The 15517-nt window shown below is 45.4% G+C and overlaps 1 protein-coding gene across 5 annotated transcripts in view; it reads left to right on the top strand.

The window, feature by feature from the left end:
- DDX31 (DEAD-box helicase 31) overlaps positions 1-13087 on the top strand; it is a 50045-nt gene extending 36958 nt beyond the window's left edge. The window contains exons 18-20 of one of the 5 annotated variants that reach the window (XR_004842313.1): positions 396-576; positions 2094-2199; positions 12481-12560. Coding sequence is in view for 3 of the 5 variants with exons in the window: in XM_035896558.1 (XP_035752451.1) it covers positions 396-576; positions 12481-12625 (326 nt within the window). In the remaining 2 variants the exon portion in view is untranslated. Of the gene's footprint in view, positions 1-395; positions 577-1214; positions 2070-2093; positions 2200-12480 lie in introns of those variants that run through there. The other 4 variants (XR_004842314.1, XM_035896558.1, XM_035896557.1 and 1 more) reach the window with 4 other exon arrangements.
- Positions 13088-15517: the final 2430 nt, after the last annotated feature.

The following is a 15517-nucleotide window of genomic DNA, read 5'->3' as shown; positions in this document are numbered from 1 at the left end:
TTCCCTCTCTTCATCCCTGTATCTCTGTTCCCTCTGTCCCCTTATCTGCTGCCATTTGATGTCAGTGACTCTTCTTGTCAGAAGTGCTAGAAACATCGCCCTTTCTGGGAAAAGGGGCATCCTTGCAAGAGGCAAACCTAATGCAACTTAATGTAGCTTTGTTTCAGTTCCTAACGCTTCTCCACCACCTACCTTCTCCTTTTGGGATTGTACTAGTACTATACAACCTTCACAGATTTTTAACATACCAACCTTTTCTACCAGCTGCTGACCAGAAGGTGTCCCAAAGGACAAGACCAATGTCCTTTCAGCTGGAACAGCTGAATCTTTAAGTATGTGTATATATAAAAATGCAGTAGCAAACAGAATTAACTTTTTTTTCTTTCCCCCCTCAGCACTGCAGTCTTTCCTTTGTGCCTATACCACCTATCCCAGGAACCTCAAGCACATCTTCCACATTAAATCTCTCCACCTGGGTCACGTGGCCAAGAGCTTTGGCCTGAGAGATGCCCCCCAGAACCTGACTGCTCTTCCAACTGCAGGCTCAAAGAAGAAAACCAAACCAAGACCAAAAAGGTAAGCCAACTTGATGTTCCTGAGCTGAGGAACACCACATGACAAGCTATAGTGTGCTTTTCTTGTTCCAGGAATCATAGAATGGTTTGGGTTGGAAGGGACCTTCAAAGATCATCTGGTCCAACCCCCCTGCTATGGGCAGGTCATGTGTGGTTGTTCCCAAGAGGCTAAATCATGTTAAGTCCTCGACTTAGGTTGCATTGCTCTCTGAGCTGTTGTTTCATTACCCTTTTTTCTAATGGCTTTAGAGAGCCTAAAAATTACATTCATTAAACCACCTTGGTTGAACATTTGAGTGGGAATTCAATTTTAAAAGACAAAAAAAAACCAAAAAACAAAAAAACCCCAAGCAGTTCACTTTATAGTTTGACTTCTGATAAAAAAGCTTTTTTTAAGGAAGCTGCTAAGTGTGGACATACACCTACATAGACTAGCCTAGATTTTACTGCAGCTTTTCCATTTTCTGAGCACTTGAAAAGCACCATCTTCTATGAGTCTTATGAACAGAAACAGCCTTATATTTATTTATTTATACTTCACTTGAGCAATACCTTGAAGGATGAGGAAGGGTACAGGCAGTGTTCCAGAGCAAAGCATGAGACTTCCCATATATTGCAGTGGCTCTCTTTCTGGTGCAGGTGTTGGTTGCTAGAGCTCCAGCAGCAGTCCTATTGTCATGGCCAAGCACCTCCATAGTAGAAGCTGTCAGGCCTTTTCCATTCACGTTCCCGCTTTCAGCCACATGGTCCTACAGAGAGCTATGATCCCTGGCTTGGGATCAACTGCCTTAGCAACTCTTTGTCCTCATCCCTGTCTGGGGAAAGGCTCTTGCAAATACAGCTGTGCTCATAAGTGCTTGCTGTTGCTGTAGGGCATGGGATGATAAAAGCTTCAAGGAAATAGCAGAGAAATTAATATTTTCGCTTCTAAAATTTGAAATTGACTGTCCTGTGCATTATGAGCAAGGCTCTATGAGTCCTGATTTATCTCACAAGATAGTCTCTTCCACCCTGGCCTTGACAAATACCACTGCATCAGGAGTAAAATATGTGTCTTACTGCCTTTAAAGGCCTTTTGTGGCCTCCTCTGGCCTTTTTTATCACCTTTTCTACACTACACAGGCAGTCTTCTGTAGGCTTTCTCCTGCAGTTCCACCAGCAGTTTCCTGGCTGTAAGATTTGCCATGGGACAAATTGTGTCCATCCTCTCAGAATGGTCAGCTGCAGCTTGGACTACTTCTTCTTCTCCCTAAGAAGACATTAGCTTAGTACCTGAAGGAAAAGGGAGGACTGCAGTGTATTTTTTTAGTTATTAATTACATGATTGACTGTAGTTATGTAAGTACAAGCCCAAATCAAAAGGCAGTTCTGTTGGTAGAAATGTTCCTACTACAAACTTGTGCTCTGCTGCCTGCAGTTCTGGCAAAAGCATTTCTGCAAAATCACGTGCGATCTCTCGCAGGAAGAGTCTGTAGCAAACCCGGAGTCACAGCTCTGTCCCCTTTGGTGTGTGGACAGGGCTGTTCCTGGGTATTCCTTTCCTGTGTGAGGAATTTGAGACTCCCTGACGCTTCTGGAGGAGCAGAGCCCTGAATCCTCTTCTCCGCCTGAAATGGAGCTGAAGGTGCTTAGTATGTCTGACCCTAGCTAGTTTAAATTGGTTCCACAGAATAGATAATCCTCCTTTTCGAGATTACAATGTTGAGGGCTCGCTGTCTTCCCTAGCACAATGGCAGGATGCGAACCTCTGGCTTGCCAGTAAAATCACTGCAATAATTTGAAGGAGGAAATTCTTTTTTCTTTTATCAGTATCAGTTGTGACTCTTCCCATGTAATTGTTGCTGCAGACTCCATTAGCAAATGCTAGCCGTGCAATTAAATCACTAATCCACATAACTGTTCTGGGCTGGTGACATCTCCTGCCATGTACGTATCTTGGAAAACAAAACAAACAAACAAACAAACAAAAAAAGCAAGGGGAAGAAGGGATTTTAAAATAAAAAGTTGAAGACTGCATTGTCCTGCTTTGAGAAGCCACCAGGGACAGGCCGCTGATCTGCCTCCTGCTTCAGCTGACCCTCACCAGCAGATGGGCAACAGGATGGGAATGCCCCTGTGAGCAGGGGATTTAACGGAGCTTTATTTCAGGAAGAATAGCCTGATTAGCCGATAAAGAGCATGTAAGATGGTATGGGGTGGGCTTTGATGTCTTGCTGGCCCAGCAGGGTGTCAAGCTATGACTGACAGTAGCGTGTCACAGGATTACTTGGCCTGCAACAATGCCTCTCTCTGTTCCTGTGATGTTGCTACTCTGTTAGAGCTACTTTTTGCCTTGTTACGCACCTCTTTTAGACGACGTTCCTCCTCCTCAAGTCTTCATCCTATTATAGTACAGACAAGCTCAAGATACAGTAGGTAGTTTATGCACAGGACGTGTGGGGTTGGGGGATGTGGAGCTGTTAGAACAAATGGTCTGAGAGTGATTTGAAAGCTCATTTGCACGTGGATCATATAATTGCAGCTCAGGGAAAGTGGGCAGACTTTGCACAGGCTCGTCACGGCTCAAGCTCCAGATTTCAAATCCAAGAGCATCTGGAAAGTTAAGACCCTGCAGAAATAGCCAAAGTTGTGACGTGCAACAATTGTTCTTGCCTGTGAAACTTGTTTCTAATCAACTTTCTCTGTGTGTGCTTAGAAAAAAAAACAAAGAGAGAAGATATATTAGTATTTATAGGATAGTTTAGAGAAAGTGAATATAGATTCAAATTCAGTCTCCACTACCATAAATTCAAGATAGTGCTGTTAACGTACAGATAATTGCTTTTGATTTCACACTGGTAAAGCAGAAAGCAGAATTTAGCCTGCCATTTAGAAGACAAATGGGTTTTAATTGTAATATGCAAGGCTCAAAATTGTAACAGCATAGTCACAGAGCAATCTTCTTAATTATATTTCTCACGTGATGCCATGAGTGTTGGTTGTCGTATTACACATTGTCTCCAAACATCCGATACTTGTTTTTAATCAGTCTGCTCACTAAAGCCTCATCTCTCAGCACCTGCCCAGAGAATAAAGAACAGGCAGTCCAGGTTGAAAGTGGGGTAAAGGCAATCATTAAATGTTTCCTTAAGAGGACAAAGAAAACTTTTCATTTCTTTTGAAGTCTCCTTTTGTGCTTAGCGCCTCCTTAGAGAGCCTGCTTGGGGAAGGTGAGACAAGATGACAGAGCAGCCAGGTGTGTGATGGTTCAGTGCTGAAATGTGGAAGCAGCCCTCTCCTTCTGAGTGTACATGTAAAACTTCGATGTATGTTTTTTTAAACCTCTTTGTGCAAACCAACTATCCCCTTAGCTGTAGTTGTTCTTGCAAAACCCAATCTGAAGGTGGAAAAATAATGCTCATGGTTTTTTGTTTTGTTTTTTTTTTTTTGAAAGTTGAAATAATTGCTCATGTTTTTTTTTTTTTTTTTTTTTTTTTTGAAAGTTGAAATGCTGTATTTAGATAAGAGATGAGCACATGAACCAGATACTGTATATTAAGTTACAGGACATCAGCTTAGTAAGTGTCTGGGCTCATGCTTTTACCGAAGGGTAAGATTCAAGGAAGCTGATCCCACTTCCATTGAGGGATTAACTGTCTTTCGTTCACTGCATTTTTTTTTTTTTTTTTTTTTTTTTTGAAAGTTGAAATGCTGTATTTAGATAAGAGATGAGCACATGAACCAGATACTGTATATTAAGTTACAGGACATCAGCTTAGTAAGTGTCTGGGCTCATGCTTTTACCGAAGGGTAAGATTCAAGGAAGCTGATCCCACTTCCATTGAGGGATTAACTGTCTTTCGTTCACTGCAGAGAAGCAGCATGCACAGGAAGTAGCTGACATGCCAGATAGACACGTCTTTTGACTCCCTCACAATGCAGATGCCAAAGACCTATTGCCATTCCACCATGCATCCCTGTGCTACTCAATCTTTTGCATTTTGGAGCAGTGGGGTTTCGTGGCGTTCTGTGGCAACTGATGGTCTGTTTTCTCCTTTTGAACTCTGGAAGACTGGTGTGTGTCCCCAAAGGGTTTCACTGTAACAGGAAGTTGCAACTTAATTTGCCTTGTTTGTGAATTCAAGCCATTACAGAGAAAGAGGTAAATCTTTAAGCTTGGTAGGTTCTGTGGAACTCATTGCTACAGGATATCTCTGATGCCAGAAATGCTCAGAATGATTTCATTGACATGAGTATCAAGTATATTCATAGTTGCTACAGCATGTGCAAAAAGTGAGTATAAATATAAGGTGAAAATCCCCTCGTGCTTCAGAGTTTAAGTCCAACCCTTAACTAAGAAGGGATCGAGAAAAGGCGTCCGGGGTGCTTCTGTTTGAGGGGATGGGCTTACATCATCATTACACTGCCATTGCTCTGAATATGGATATCATCATGCCCTTAAGGTTTTGGCTGTAAGGTTATTGTGCTAATTCATTCTTCAGCATTTAGTGGTCGGATAGAATTAGACTCCTGCTGGGAAATATACCTTGTAACCCTGTGTGTCCTCTGTATGGCTAGGGCAGCAGTTTCCTTTGGGTGAAAGCTAGTAGCCTTTTACCTTCTCTCCTACCTCATATCCTTGATACCACTTTTGAATGTCTTGGCATTGACAATTTTGGAAGGACTAATGCTTCTATTGACAAGGCTTGTGAATCAAGGCTGCAGCTGGGTCTCCCTGTACAGCAATTGTCTAATGATTAGAAGCAGTTTGCCTGCCAGTTTTTGCATGCCATTTACATCTTTACTAATATCACTTAATTAGTCAAAATGCAAGTTTGGAATGCTGCCCACTGGGAATTTCACTTGGTTTGGGCAGTCTGCTCTAGAAAGGCAGAGTGGAGCTCAGGTAAGAGCATGTATTCATGGGCTGGAGTGCAAACGGATCCAAAAATTAGAGTAAGAGACATGGCTGCTGTGAAAGGAAACATCACCATCACTCTTCATTCAGGCACATTCAGGGACATGGATGAGTCCTCCTTACCATATCATGATGTTATAAAAAAGTCCCATTACAAAATTTAAGCTTTATAATTGTAAAATCCATCTGACTGTTATCTGCATGCAGCAATGCCCTTTATTACTGTCCTGATCCACCATGGCTGCAGCACAGAGCCTTTGCTCCATCTTTGAGCGAGCTAATAGGGCTTGCACATGGAGCTGGAAAACCTCTGTGCCGTTTGGTACGCACCAAAAAATTATCAGCTCTCTAATTGAAATACATTCTGTCCTTTAGGCTGAGAAAGAGCCTGACAGAAGCAAGAATCCTGGGAGGTTCCCAGCCTCCCAGTGGTGCTTTCATCCTTTTTCCGTAGGGTGAAGACCAAGGGATGGTAGTGCAAGTGAAACTGTGGGGTTTTGTCTCTTTCTGTGTAGCTGAAGTACAGTTGACTTCGGGAGGGGTAAGGTGGGCTTTACTGTTTAGCATGTCTCAGCGTGAAGACTGCTCTGCTCTGACTGTTCTGGAACAGTGCTTGATGCTCAGTCTGACTGGGTAATAATTTTCCTTGATCTTCTCAAGCTAGCGTTTGCATCGGCTGATAACAGAGTACCTAGGCCATCTGTTGACTTGTCGAGAGCAGTGTAGGATTACTGATGAATTTCTTGCCCCTGCTCCGCAAAAAGAACAACAGAAAAACCAACCCAAACAGGGTTGCATTGGCTGCAGATGGTTCATCCAACACTGTAAGTGGAAAAAGCAGGTGTTGCAGCAGCCTTGGCCCAGAGGTAACCCAGCTCTGTTGCTGGCACAATTTCAAAGAGCTGTTGGAGATGCTGTCAGGCAGATTGATAGTGCAATCCATGTTGAAATGTTCTCTGATAAATGAAACAGGCTACTCCTGTCTCCTCCAAAGACACACCATGAGTTCTGGGACTGTGCGTCAGAACTTTATACTCCTTCTTCCTCAGCTGGAGCAATTTGGGAGCCTTTGGTTGCTGCAGATGCTGCGAGTTGCGTAAAGGTCACTACACTTGCTGCACTGCATTGCACCAGCGTTTCACACAGCTCAAGACAAAGGAACAGACAGCAATGCCAACCAAGTTGGAGGAGACATCTCTAAGAACAAGTTCACTCACCATGTAGGTAAAAAGACTAGCAGAGGCATCAGAGCCATCAAATGATACCAAAGAAACTCCACATGTATGTGTACTGCTACTCTGGCATGTAGGAGCTTTTGGCTTGGAGATCAGCTTGGGATTCGGTTCTCTAATGAAGCAGATGTGTCAATGAAATGTACGTACTAGAAATTTGAAATGAAGAATGGTGTCAGATACTCATTCCTTTTCTTACTGTTATCACTTGGTCCTTTCACACCTGAATGTTTGAGAGTCTCCACATCCAGTATCATGGTTTGCGTATTGTAACATTCAATCTGATGAAATCGGATGGTGAAACTTGATCGTTCTTACAATCTTATCAGTAATGCTTGGGAGATGAATGGGATGCTATATAGAAACAGAACAGTTTGTGTACGCTTCTCTTCCTCTTCTGTTTGTGCCTTGGAGCTGTCCACAGGATCTCAGCTGCATTGAACATCCTCAAAGCTTAGTTCAGTATGCTTGCCTTGGGTGGTTTTTGCCGTAGTATAGTCTCTGTTACTCTAGCATCTCGTTGCCAGTGATTGTGGAATTCAGCGGATGGTGTCTTCAGAGCTAGCAAAGCCATCACCCAAGGTGTGTGGAAGTCACAAACTGAGTGTGGTGAAGCTCTGTTGCATGTAAGCTAGGTGGGACTTCTGTGATGAGTTAATATGTGTGGCAGAGCAGAAGACAGAGCTGGAAACAACAGAGAGGATTTGGGGCTAATCACCTATGCTGCATTCACCTGCTTGGGTTTGGGGGTTTTTTTTCGTGATGTGAACAAAGGTTTGCCTTGAATCTTTTCTGATACTCTTGAGCAAAGCAAAGAGTTGAGAGTCAAGGGGCCAGAAAAGGAGACCGGTCCAAATTATTCAGGTTTCCTCTTGAGGCGGAGGGTTGGGCAGCACCAGCACCCCTGCGGCTCCTGAGTGGGATGGGGAAGGGGAGCAGCGTGCCGGGAGTGGCTCTGCAGGTGAGGGCAGAAGGAAACTGAAGCAGAGGAAAGAAGGATTTTATTCTCTTTGCTTCACTGGGTACTTTTTCTCCCTTGTTTCTTCCAGATGCTCTTCTCCTGCCTTTTCATCATTCAGTGGTGTATTTAGCAGGATTCACGAGTTTCTCAAGTTTAAAGAGTGAATAAAATCATTCCAGTTTTCTGGAAGAGGATAGGGCTTTTTTTGTCTTTAAAAGTTTGCCTCTGGCCTGGTTGTTCCTGGCCTTTCAGGATATAACAAAGTCATCTGGGGACAGTTCCTCTGTTGCCTTACTGTCTCTCTGCTGAGGCTCTCGGTACCAGCTTTTGTGAGGTTGCAACTTAATTACAGATGTGCACAGACAGCTGTAAACCTGGGTCTTTTACTCCTTCCTCCATTTCCATGAGGAGGAGGGGAGCTTTCTCAGACCATGCCAAGCAATTACTAGGCTCTCTGCCTTCCCTTCCTCACTGTGCAGAGCACCTTTCTCTCCCCCTTGACAATGAGGTGATTAGATAGATCTCGGGGTGATATGGTTTTTGTCCTATACCTGGAACATAAAGCCCAAAGCAGTGGTTGGGTCTAGGGTTAAGCCTTGGAAATGAAGAGATGATGTGTCCCCCACTTGAAGTTAGAGGGTGGTGCTAACTCATCTCTGCTGGCTCCTCTGACTGCTTACCAATTCCCGTCTGGCTTCTATGGGAGTCCTGATACTCCCGATCTAGCATAAAAGAGTAGTAGTCCAGTGGTGCTTCTGCCTGGCATCCAATATGTCACAGCACTCAACACCCACTGAGCTGGACAGTAACACAGAGAAAAATAACTTGTGTTCAGGGACAGGTTCTTCCTAACTCGTGTGTTGGGGCTGTTTCATTTTCTGAGTTATGACTTCTCTATTCCTGTCTCATTTCTCCCCAGCTGATAAAAGTGGCTATTTTCTCATCCATTTCAACATTCCTTTCTCCTTTAAGCCCTGGTGAAGTCTTGGCGCTGTAGCACATTGGGATGGGTCAGACATTAGTGAATCTTTTTTCCCCCCTACAAGTTCCCCGCCTAAGACTGACTGTTGTGTTTGGAGGGAGGGATTTAAAGGGCTGGGGATTTCTCTGCCCGTTATCAACATGATGTGTTCTCATTAGGGCTCAATATAGCATGATATCTAGACATGAGATCACAGAAACAGATGCTGACAATCCATGCGTTTATCCAGTGATGGGAGCACGGGTTCTGTCTTGTGTTGCAAATGCATCTTGCATTTACAGCCTTTCTGTGAAGCTTTTTGCTACAGTACTCAGTACCACCACACAGCACTCTTAAATTAACGACACACCAGCCTTCGGCAACAGGGAAAATGCAGTCATCCCGGGTTATGAGGTGAGAGAATGGACACGAAGGCCAAAGAGATTAGATACCTTGCCCAAGGATGCTCAGAGGATGCGTATCAAGGTCTCTATCTGTTCTCCTGGGCTTTGTCTCATAACCACAGGGCACCTTTCCTCGCTGATGTTATCTTGACTGCTTTGGCAAAGCCCCAGAGACTTTCGCCAGTTGAGCAGAGAAGGGGAATTTGCAGGTTTGCAACAGGAATCGGAATCTGGCCGGGGATCCTGACCTGGTGTGCTGTCACTGCAGACTGTTGCTGTTGCCTGTGGCTCTTCCATCTCGTGGTTAAACGGGGCCTTGACAGCTGCTTTTCTGCTCTCGGTGATCAGCACAGGTTCCACAGCACAGCTCCATTGATTTTTGTGGCTCTGGTTAGAGGGAGAAACCTCCCTTTTCCCTTCATCCTTGCTTTTCTGTGTACAGCTGATCACCACAGCAGGGGGTATTGATTTACTAATTGGGCAATGATTTCACCTGATTGATAATAAAGTGTTGGACAACCTCCCTGCTGAGCTGAAACTCAGCCCGGCAGCTACTGGCGGATTTGTCTCATTTCTCCCCAGCTGATAAAAGTGGCTATTTTCTCATCCATTTCAACATTCCTTTCTCCTTTAAGCCCTGGTGAAGTCTTGGCGCTGTAGCACATTGGGATGGGTCAGACATTAGTGAATCTTTTTTCCCCCCTACAAGTTCCCCGCCTAAGACTGACTGTTGTGTTTGGAGGGAGGGATTTAAAGGGCTGGGGATTTCTCTGCCCGTTATCAACATGATGTGTTCTCATTAGGGCTCAATATAGCATGATATCTAGACATGAGATCACAGAAACAGATGCTGACAATCCATGCGTTTATCCAGTGATGGGAGCACGGGTTCTGTCTTGTGTTGCAAATGCATCTTGCATTTACAGCCTTTCTGTGAAGCTTTTTGCTACAGTACTCAGTACCACCACACAGCACTCTTAAATTAACGACACACCAGCCTTCGGCAACAGGGAAAATGCAGTCATCCCGGGTTATGAGGTGAGAGAATGGACACGAAGGCCAAAGAGATTAGATACCTTGCCCAAGGATGCTCAGAGGATGCGTATCAAGGTCTCTATCTGTTCTCCTGGGCTTTGTCTCATAACCACAGGGCACCTTTCCTCGCTGATGTTATCTTGACTGCTTTGGCAAAGCCCCAGAGACTTTCGCCAGTTGAGCAGAGAAGGGGAATTTGCAGGTTTGCAACAGGAATCAGAATCTGGCCGGGGATCCTGACCTGGTGCGCTTTTCCTGGTGTGCTGTCACTGCAGACTGTTGCTGTTGCCTGTGGCTCTTCCATCTCGTGGTTAAACGGGGCCTTGACAGCTGCTTTTCTGCTCTCGGTGATCAGCACAGGTTCCACAGCACAGCTCCATTGATTTTTGTGGCTCTGGTTAGAGGGAGAAACCTCCCTTTTCCCTTCATCCTTGCTTTTCTGTGTACAGCTGATCACCACAGCAGGGGGTATTGATTTACTAATTGGGCAATGATTTCACCTGATTGATAATAAAGTGTTGGACAACCTCCCTGCTGAGCTGAAACTCAGCCCGGCAGCTACTGGCGGATTACTTGTCCTTTTGCAGCAGATAGTTCCCTGTTGTTAAGTAAACTGATCTGTTGCTTGGTAACCCTCAAATTACTGTAGTAAATGCTTGGAGACACAATGAAAGTGTCAAATAGAAACTTTATTGAGTGATGGAGGGGACTGAGCAGAGGATACAGCTGTACTGCAAAGTTTTTGCAGCAGAGCTGGGCTGGTTGAGGGCACACCTTGGCCTGGGGCTGTGCGTGCACCCACGAGGGTCCCTGGGTGCTGCTGTGGCTTGTGTGTTCAGCGAGGCAGGCTGACAAGGCTCATCTGCTGTGGAAGTACTGCAGGTACAGGTTTACCAACAGCACACTTGCTTCATTAGCTGTACTACAGTCGCTTTTGAGTTGATTCTGTCTTTTTTGCCTTAGTTTCTGTGGGTTCAAACCAGATGATGGCTGTGTGTCTTATTTCTATGGTATGTCCAGTCTCCAGCCCTTCTGCCAACGCAGAGCTTGAATGTTTAATTAGTGTGAGAATGGAGACTACACTGAAGGTAGCAGTGTCTTCTCACCTGTGTCTTCCAGGCTCTCTTCTAGGGAAAACTGTTTTGCAGTGGTAATCATCACACCATCCTTCTTATCATTCTGATCCATCCTTCCCAACCCACCCTGGCCATGAAACCTATGCAGGGATGAAAAACAAGCTGTGGAAAAGGGGACAAGCAAATACCCCAGACAGCCAAGAGTTTGCTTCCCTTCCCTGCTCTGTGTGTTTGGCCTGATGAATGGATTGAACTGTTGCTGCAGCCAAAAGTGCTTCCTTCTCCTGTGATCCCCAGCGTGGTTCTGGGCACCTGAAGGAATTAGGAGAGGCAGTGCTATAAGGCTGCAACCTTTAGGGCTGCTGAGCTCCATGTGTTGTCATAAATGCATGCTGACATGGATGTGGGGCTATGTTCAATTCCTTCGTTGTATGTAGAGGGACAGACAGATTTCTGTATGCTTCTCTAGAAATTTGTGAGATCTGTTACGGGTCTTTATTATAAGGAGGAGAGTGGGATGCACAGACACCAACAGCCGTGAATATCCCGTTGTGCCCAGGACCATGGGAACACGGTAGGGAACAACGGGTCCTGCGCTGAAGACTTTGCAGTTTAAAGAGAAAGCGAGGGTGATGGCAGCAACGAGGATGAGATTGGCCCAAGGTCACAGAGCAGGACAGTGGCAGAACTTGTGGTGGAAAAATGCTGAGTGGGGTTTTATATTTATAGCTGGCAGTTTAGGGCTACAGGGACATCCATGTTGAGTGGCTGGGCAGAATGCAGCTACCTTTGCAAAAGCCGGTCTCTGGAGAGGGAGGCTGTAAGGTGCATGTGATGTCTGCAGGACACTGCAAGAAGAGAGTCTGTTTGGTCTAAACTCCTGACTTTTTTTATTTTTTGCTTGTTTGTTTGGGGTTTTTGTGTTCTCAGGCTCTGGATTTAAGTTCTGTTTATAAAAGGCTTCCATTGTTCAATGTCTTAAGGCTGTTAAGGTTTTTTTTATTATTATTATTATAATTTTCAAACTGCTGTGTCACCTAATTCATCAGCCTTCAGCACACAACCTTCCTTCCTTCTCCCCGCCACCCCTGCAAGAGCATTTGTACAGAACAAAGGCTTGCTTTTAAAAACGGCATGATATTTTGCCACCTTTGTGAAAACCTGTCACAACAATATCTAATTTTGCATGAGACAGAATTTCAAATCAAGCCTCAAGAAGAGGTAGCTGTTCTTCTGCTAATGCGCAAATGTCACTTTCCACAGCTGTAAAATAAGTAACCCACCTAGCAGCATTTCGGAGAGAAGGAAATCTAATTCCTCTTCTCTTCCCTCTGCCCAGGTCTGACCTTCTCAAGAAGACCCATGGCAAACATCGCCTTGCTGAGATCTTGCGATCTGAATATTCCAGCGGGATGGACACTGGTGTATCCAAGGTCAAGAAGAAGAAACAGAAAAAACCTGGCAACCAGCAGATTCCAACATAAGCCGGGACCTTCCAGTCATTGGCTGCAAAACCTTCTCGAGCGCCTCAGCTGGGGGTCAGGGTGACCTGCCAAATCAACTGAGGAGTGTTTCGATTTATCAGGCAAAATATGGGAGGGATCTTGGGGATCTTGGCCTCCTCCCCCTCATTCCATAGGTCCAAATGGAATTGAATCCAGGCATGTCCTGTTGTGCTGCTGCAATTAAATGTGGCTTCTTGAAGACGTACCACGATTCTAAGGTGGTTTTTGCAAGAAAAATAAAAAGGGTTAAATACAGTTTTTAGAGAAGTGTGATGTCTATATTACATGAAAGGGAGACAAGTGTACTCAGGGGATGCTTCCCTGTTTAAAAGACTTGTAGGAACACTCCACAATCTGTTTGCTTGCTTATTTTTAACCAGATAAACAGCAGTGGCAGAAGGGGTGTTCCAGGAGCACATTTAAGAGGGGAGGCTGCCCTCGCCCCTGTCATTATACAGGGGGGCACTTCTCCTGTCCCAGGTAACGCAGCCGCACTGACGCCACCTTCTCTCCTGTCCTTTGTGCGCTGGGGCAAGGTCTGTCCCTGGACACGGATCGTTAGTCAGGTATTGGCACCGATAAGGAGTCTCCCCCATTTCTGTGCAAGTGGTAGGATTGCGAAGAGCTCTTCACTGTAATGACACGTGGTCCCTTTGGGGCAGAGCTCATGGGCACAAAACTTCATGTCAAAACTCCTGAGTTTGGGAACAAACGTTGTCACAGCAGGAAAGAGCCAGCGTGGAATCCAGCAATCTCCAAACTTCTCCTTGCCTGCAGCGTGTTGTCATACCTAATTATGTAACGCAGAGTATGTATGAAATGTCTCCCCTCTCTGAACATTAAAGCCTTTGCCAGCTCTTGCTAAAGCTTGCCAGTAGTAACCCCGGCTTTCGGGGTGCTCTCTGCTTTGGCTGGGCCTTTTTTTGAGTATGTCCCAAGCTAAGGGATTTTGCTTCTTGTTCTTTCCCATTTGCCTTTTTTCTCGTTCTTCCTTCTCGTCAGAGAATTGGGACTGCTTGAGAAAAGGGATGCAGTAGGGGCCCCAAATGTGCCGAGGCAGGCACTCGCTCGCTGTTGCCTGGCATGTGAAATGGAACCTGAGCTCTGGTAAAGTCCAGACAAAACTCCCCTTTGAGCTGGCGGGGTGTGGGGGCTGAGAGGGGGGAGAGTGGGTGCTCTCCAAGGCCTGTGGGAGACTGACAGACCCCCACAGGGCCTACAGGTGAGCACCCCCCTCCCCTCCCTCTCTTTTCTTGCTGTGCTGCTTCCAGCACCTCCTGCAGCACGAGCGCCAAGCAGTACACATTTGAAAATGGTGCAAAACCCTACCAAAACACAACTTCCTGCTGCATGCGTGCATATTCCTCGAGGAAAGAGATGAGGAAGAGCAACCCACCCGTGACCCAAGCCGGGCGTGTTAACACAGGATCAGAAAGTGCTCAAATCCAGTGGCAATTTCAGGTGCCGGAAGGGAAAAAGCACTGCAAAGGGAGCATAACCGGATGAAAATTACGCCCGCTTTGGAAATATAGAATTGAGGGCACCTACTTTGGGCTGTAGTGAGTCATATAAGGGCTGTAGGAGGGAAGCAGTCAGCCCAAAAGTATTTAAATTCTGAAGTGAATTTAACTTTTGAGAACCAAAATTTTTTTTTTTCCTCCCAGGCAATTACCAAACACACTGATTTTGCTGTGATACTTTTCTGAACACTTAGGAAAGACCTTAAAAAGGCTCCAGTATAAAATTTAACCATGTTTTTGCAGAGAGAATGAAGTTACTAGCATTTATTACATTAAGATAAAGTAACAACAAAGCCTGCCTGATTTTTTTATGAGTACTGTTTGGAAGAGCAATCGGGTTTAAGGCAAATGTCAACTTAAACAGAAAAGAAACCCCTGAGGATGAAAATGACTCAGAGTGATGCAGAGAGTGTAAGTTTGGGAAGAACTGATCTTGTGCATGAGGGGAAAATACATGACCTTCTCCTGGCTGACTGTCACGTATGAATTAATAGGGACTATTGGCAAATTCATAATAATAGGAGTAAAGGCCAACAGCACATCAGTGAGAGACGTCAGGAAATCTCATTGCCGTCTGTATTAACTGGGCACGTAGTGTTACAAACGGTTGTGATGGATAATGTGATTTAAAAAAAAAAAATAGAATGCCGTTTTCTTTCAGCTTCGCCATCTTTTAGCAGATAGCTCTGGATTACTTGGGTGATTAGGGAAAGGAAGCAGAGGAGATTGTTAAACAAGAAAGGGAAATCGTTCAATGCACACACACCTGAAGCTAAGCCGAGTTTGCTCTTAATAAACTTGAAGGCCAATGTGCAAAATGTGGTTGAATTGTAGCTGGGTTTTTTTTTCTTATTTACACTTTGGCAGCTCTAGAGCTGGCTTTATCCTCCTGCATTGCTCAATCCAGGAAGAACCTGGTAGGTTTGGAGTTAATTGGTGTCAGCTTCCCCAGGGCAGGGCAGGGCGTGGTGCTTATCCTGGAGCAGGGCCTTGCTGGTGCAGTGGCTCCAGGTTGCTCGAGCACCCGAATGCTGGAGGAGCTGCTGGGGGTCACGGTGGGTTCCTTGGCACAGCCCTGGCAAGGAGTGGGTGGACGTCGCCCTGAACTGCTTCTGAATTTGCCCCTTCTTGTTCGGAGGTACGTGGCCTCCGTTGGAAGGGGGGTGGCACCGGCCTGTGCAGCTGGTGAGGGCAGGGACATCGGCTCTTGGCAGCGTTTGGTGAAACTGCAGCTTCGTTTGACTGCGCCGGCGTTGGCCTTGGTTGGGTTTGCTTGCTTGTCTTAATTGTGATGAATGGTAGGTGCCTTGCTGCCCTGCAGCTTGGAGTTTCTGCGTTTGGTCTGGAAATA

Source organism: Egretta garzetta, unplaced genomic scaffold (assembly GCF_000687185.1).
Source record: "Egretta garzetta isolate BGI_Z169 unplaced genomic scaffold, ASM68718v1 scaffold946, whole genome shotgun sequence".
NCBI classification, from domain to species: Eukaryota; Metazoa; Chordata; class Aves; order Pelecaniformes; family Ardeidae; genus Egretta; species Egretta garzetta.
Note: the sequence above shows the minus strand (reverse complement) of the source record. Positions and strands in the feature narration are given on the sequence as shown.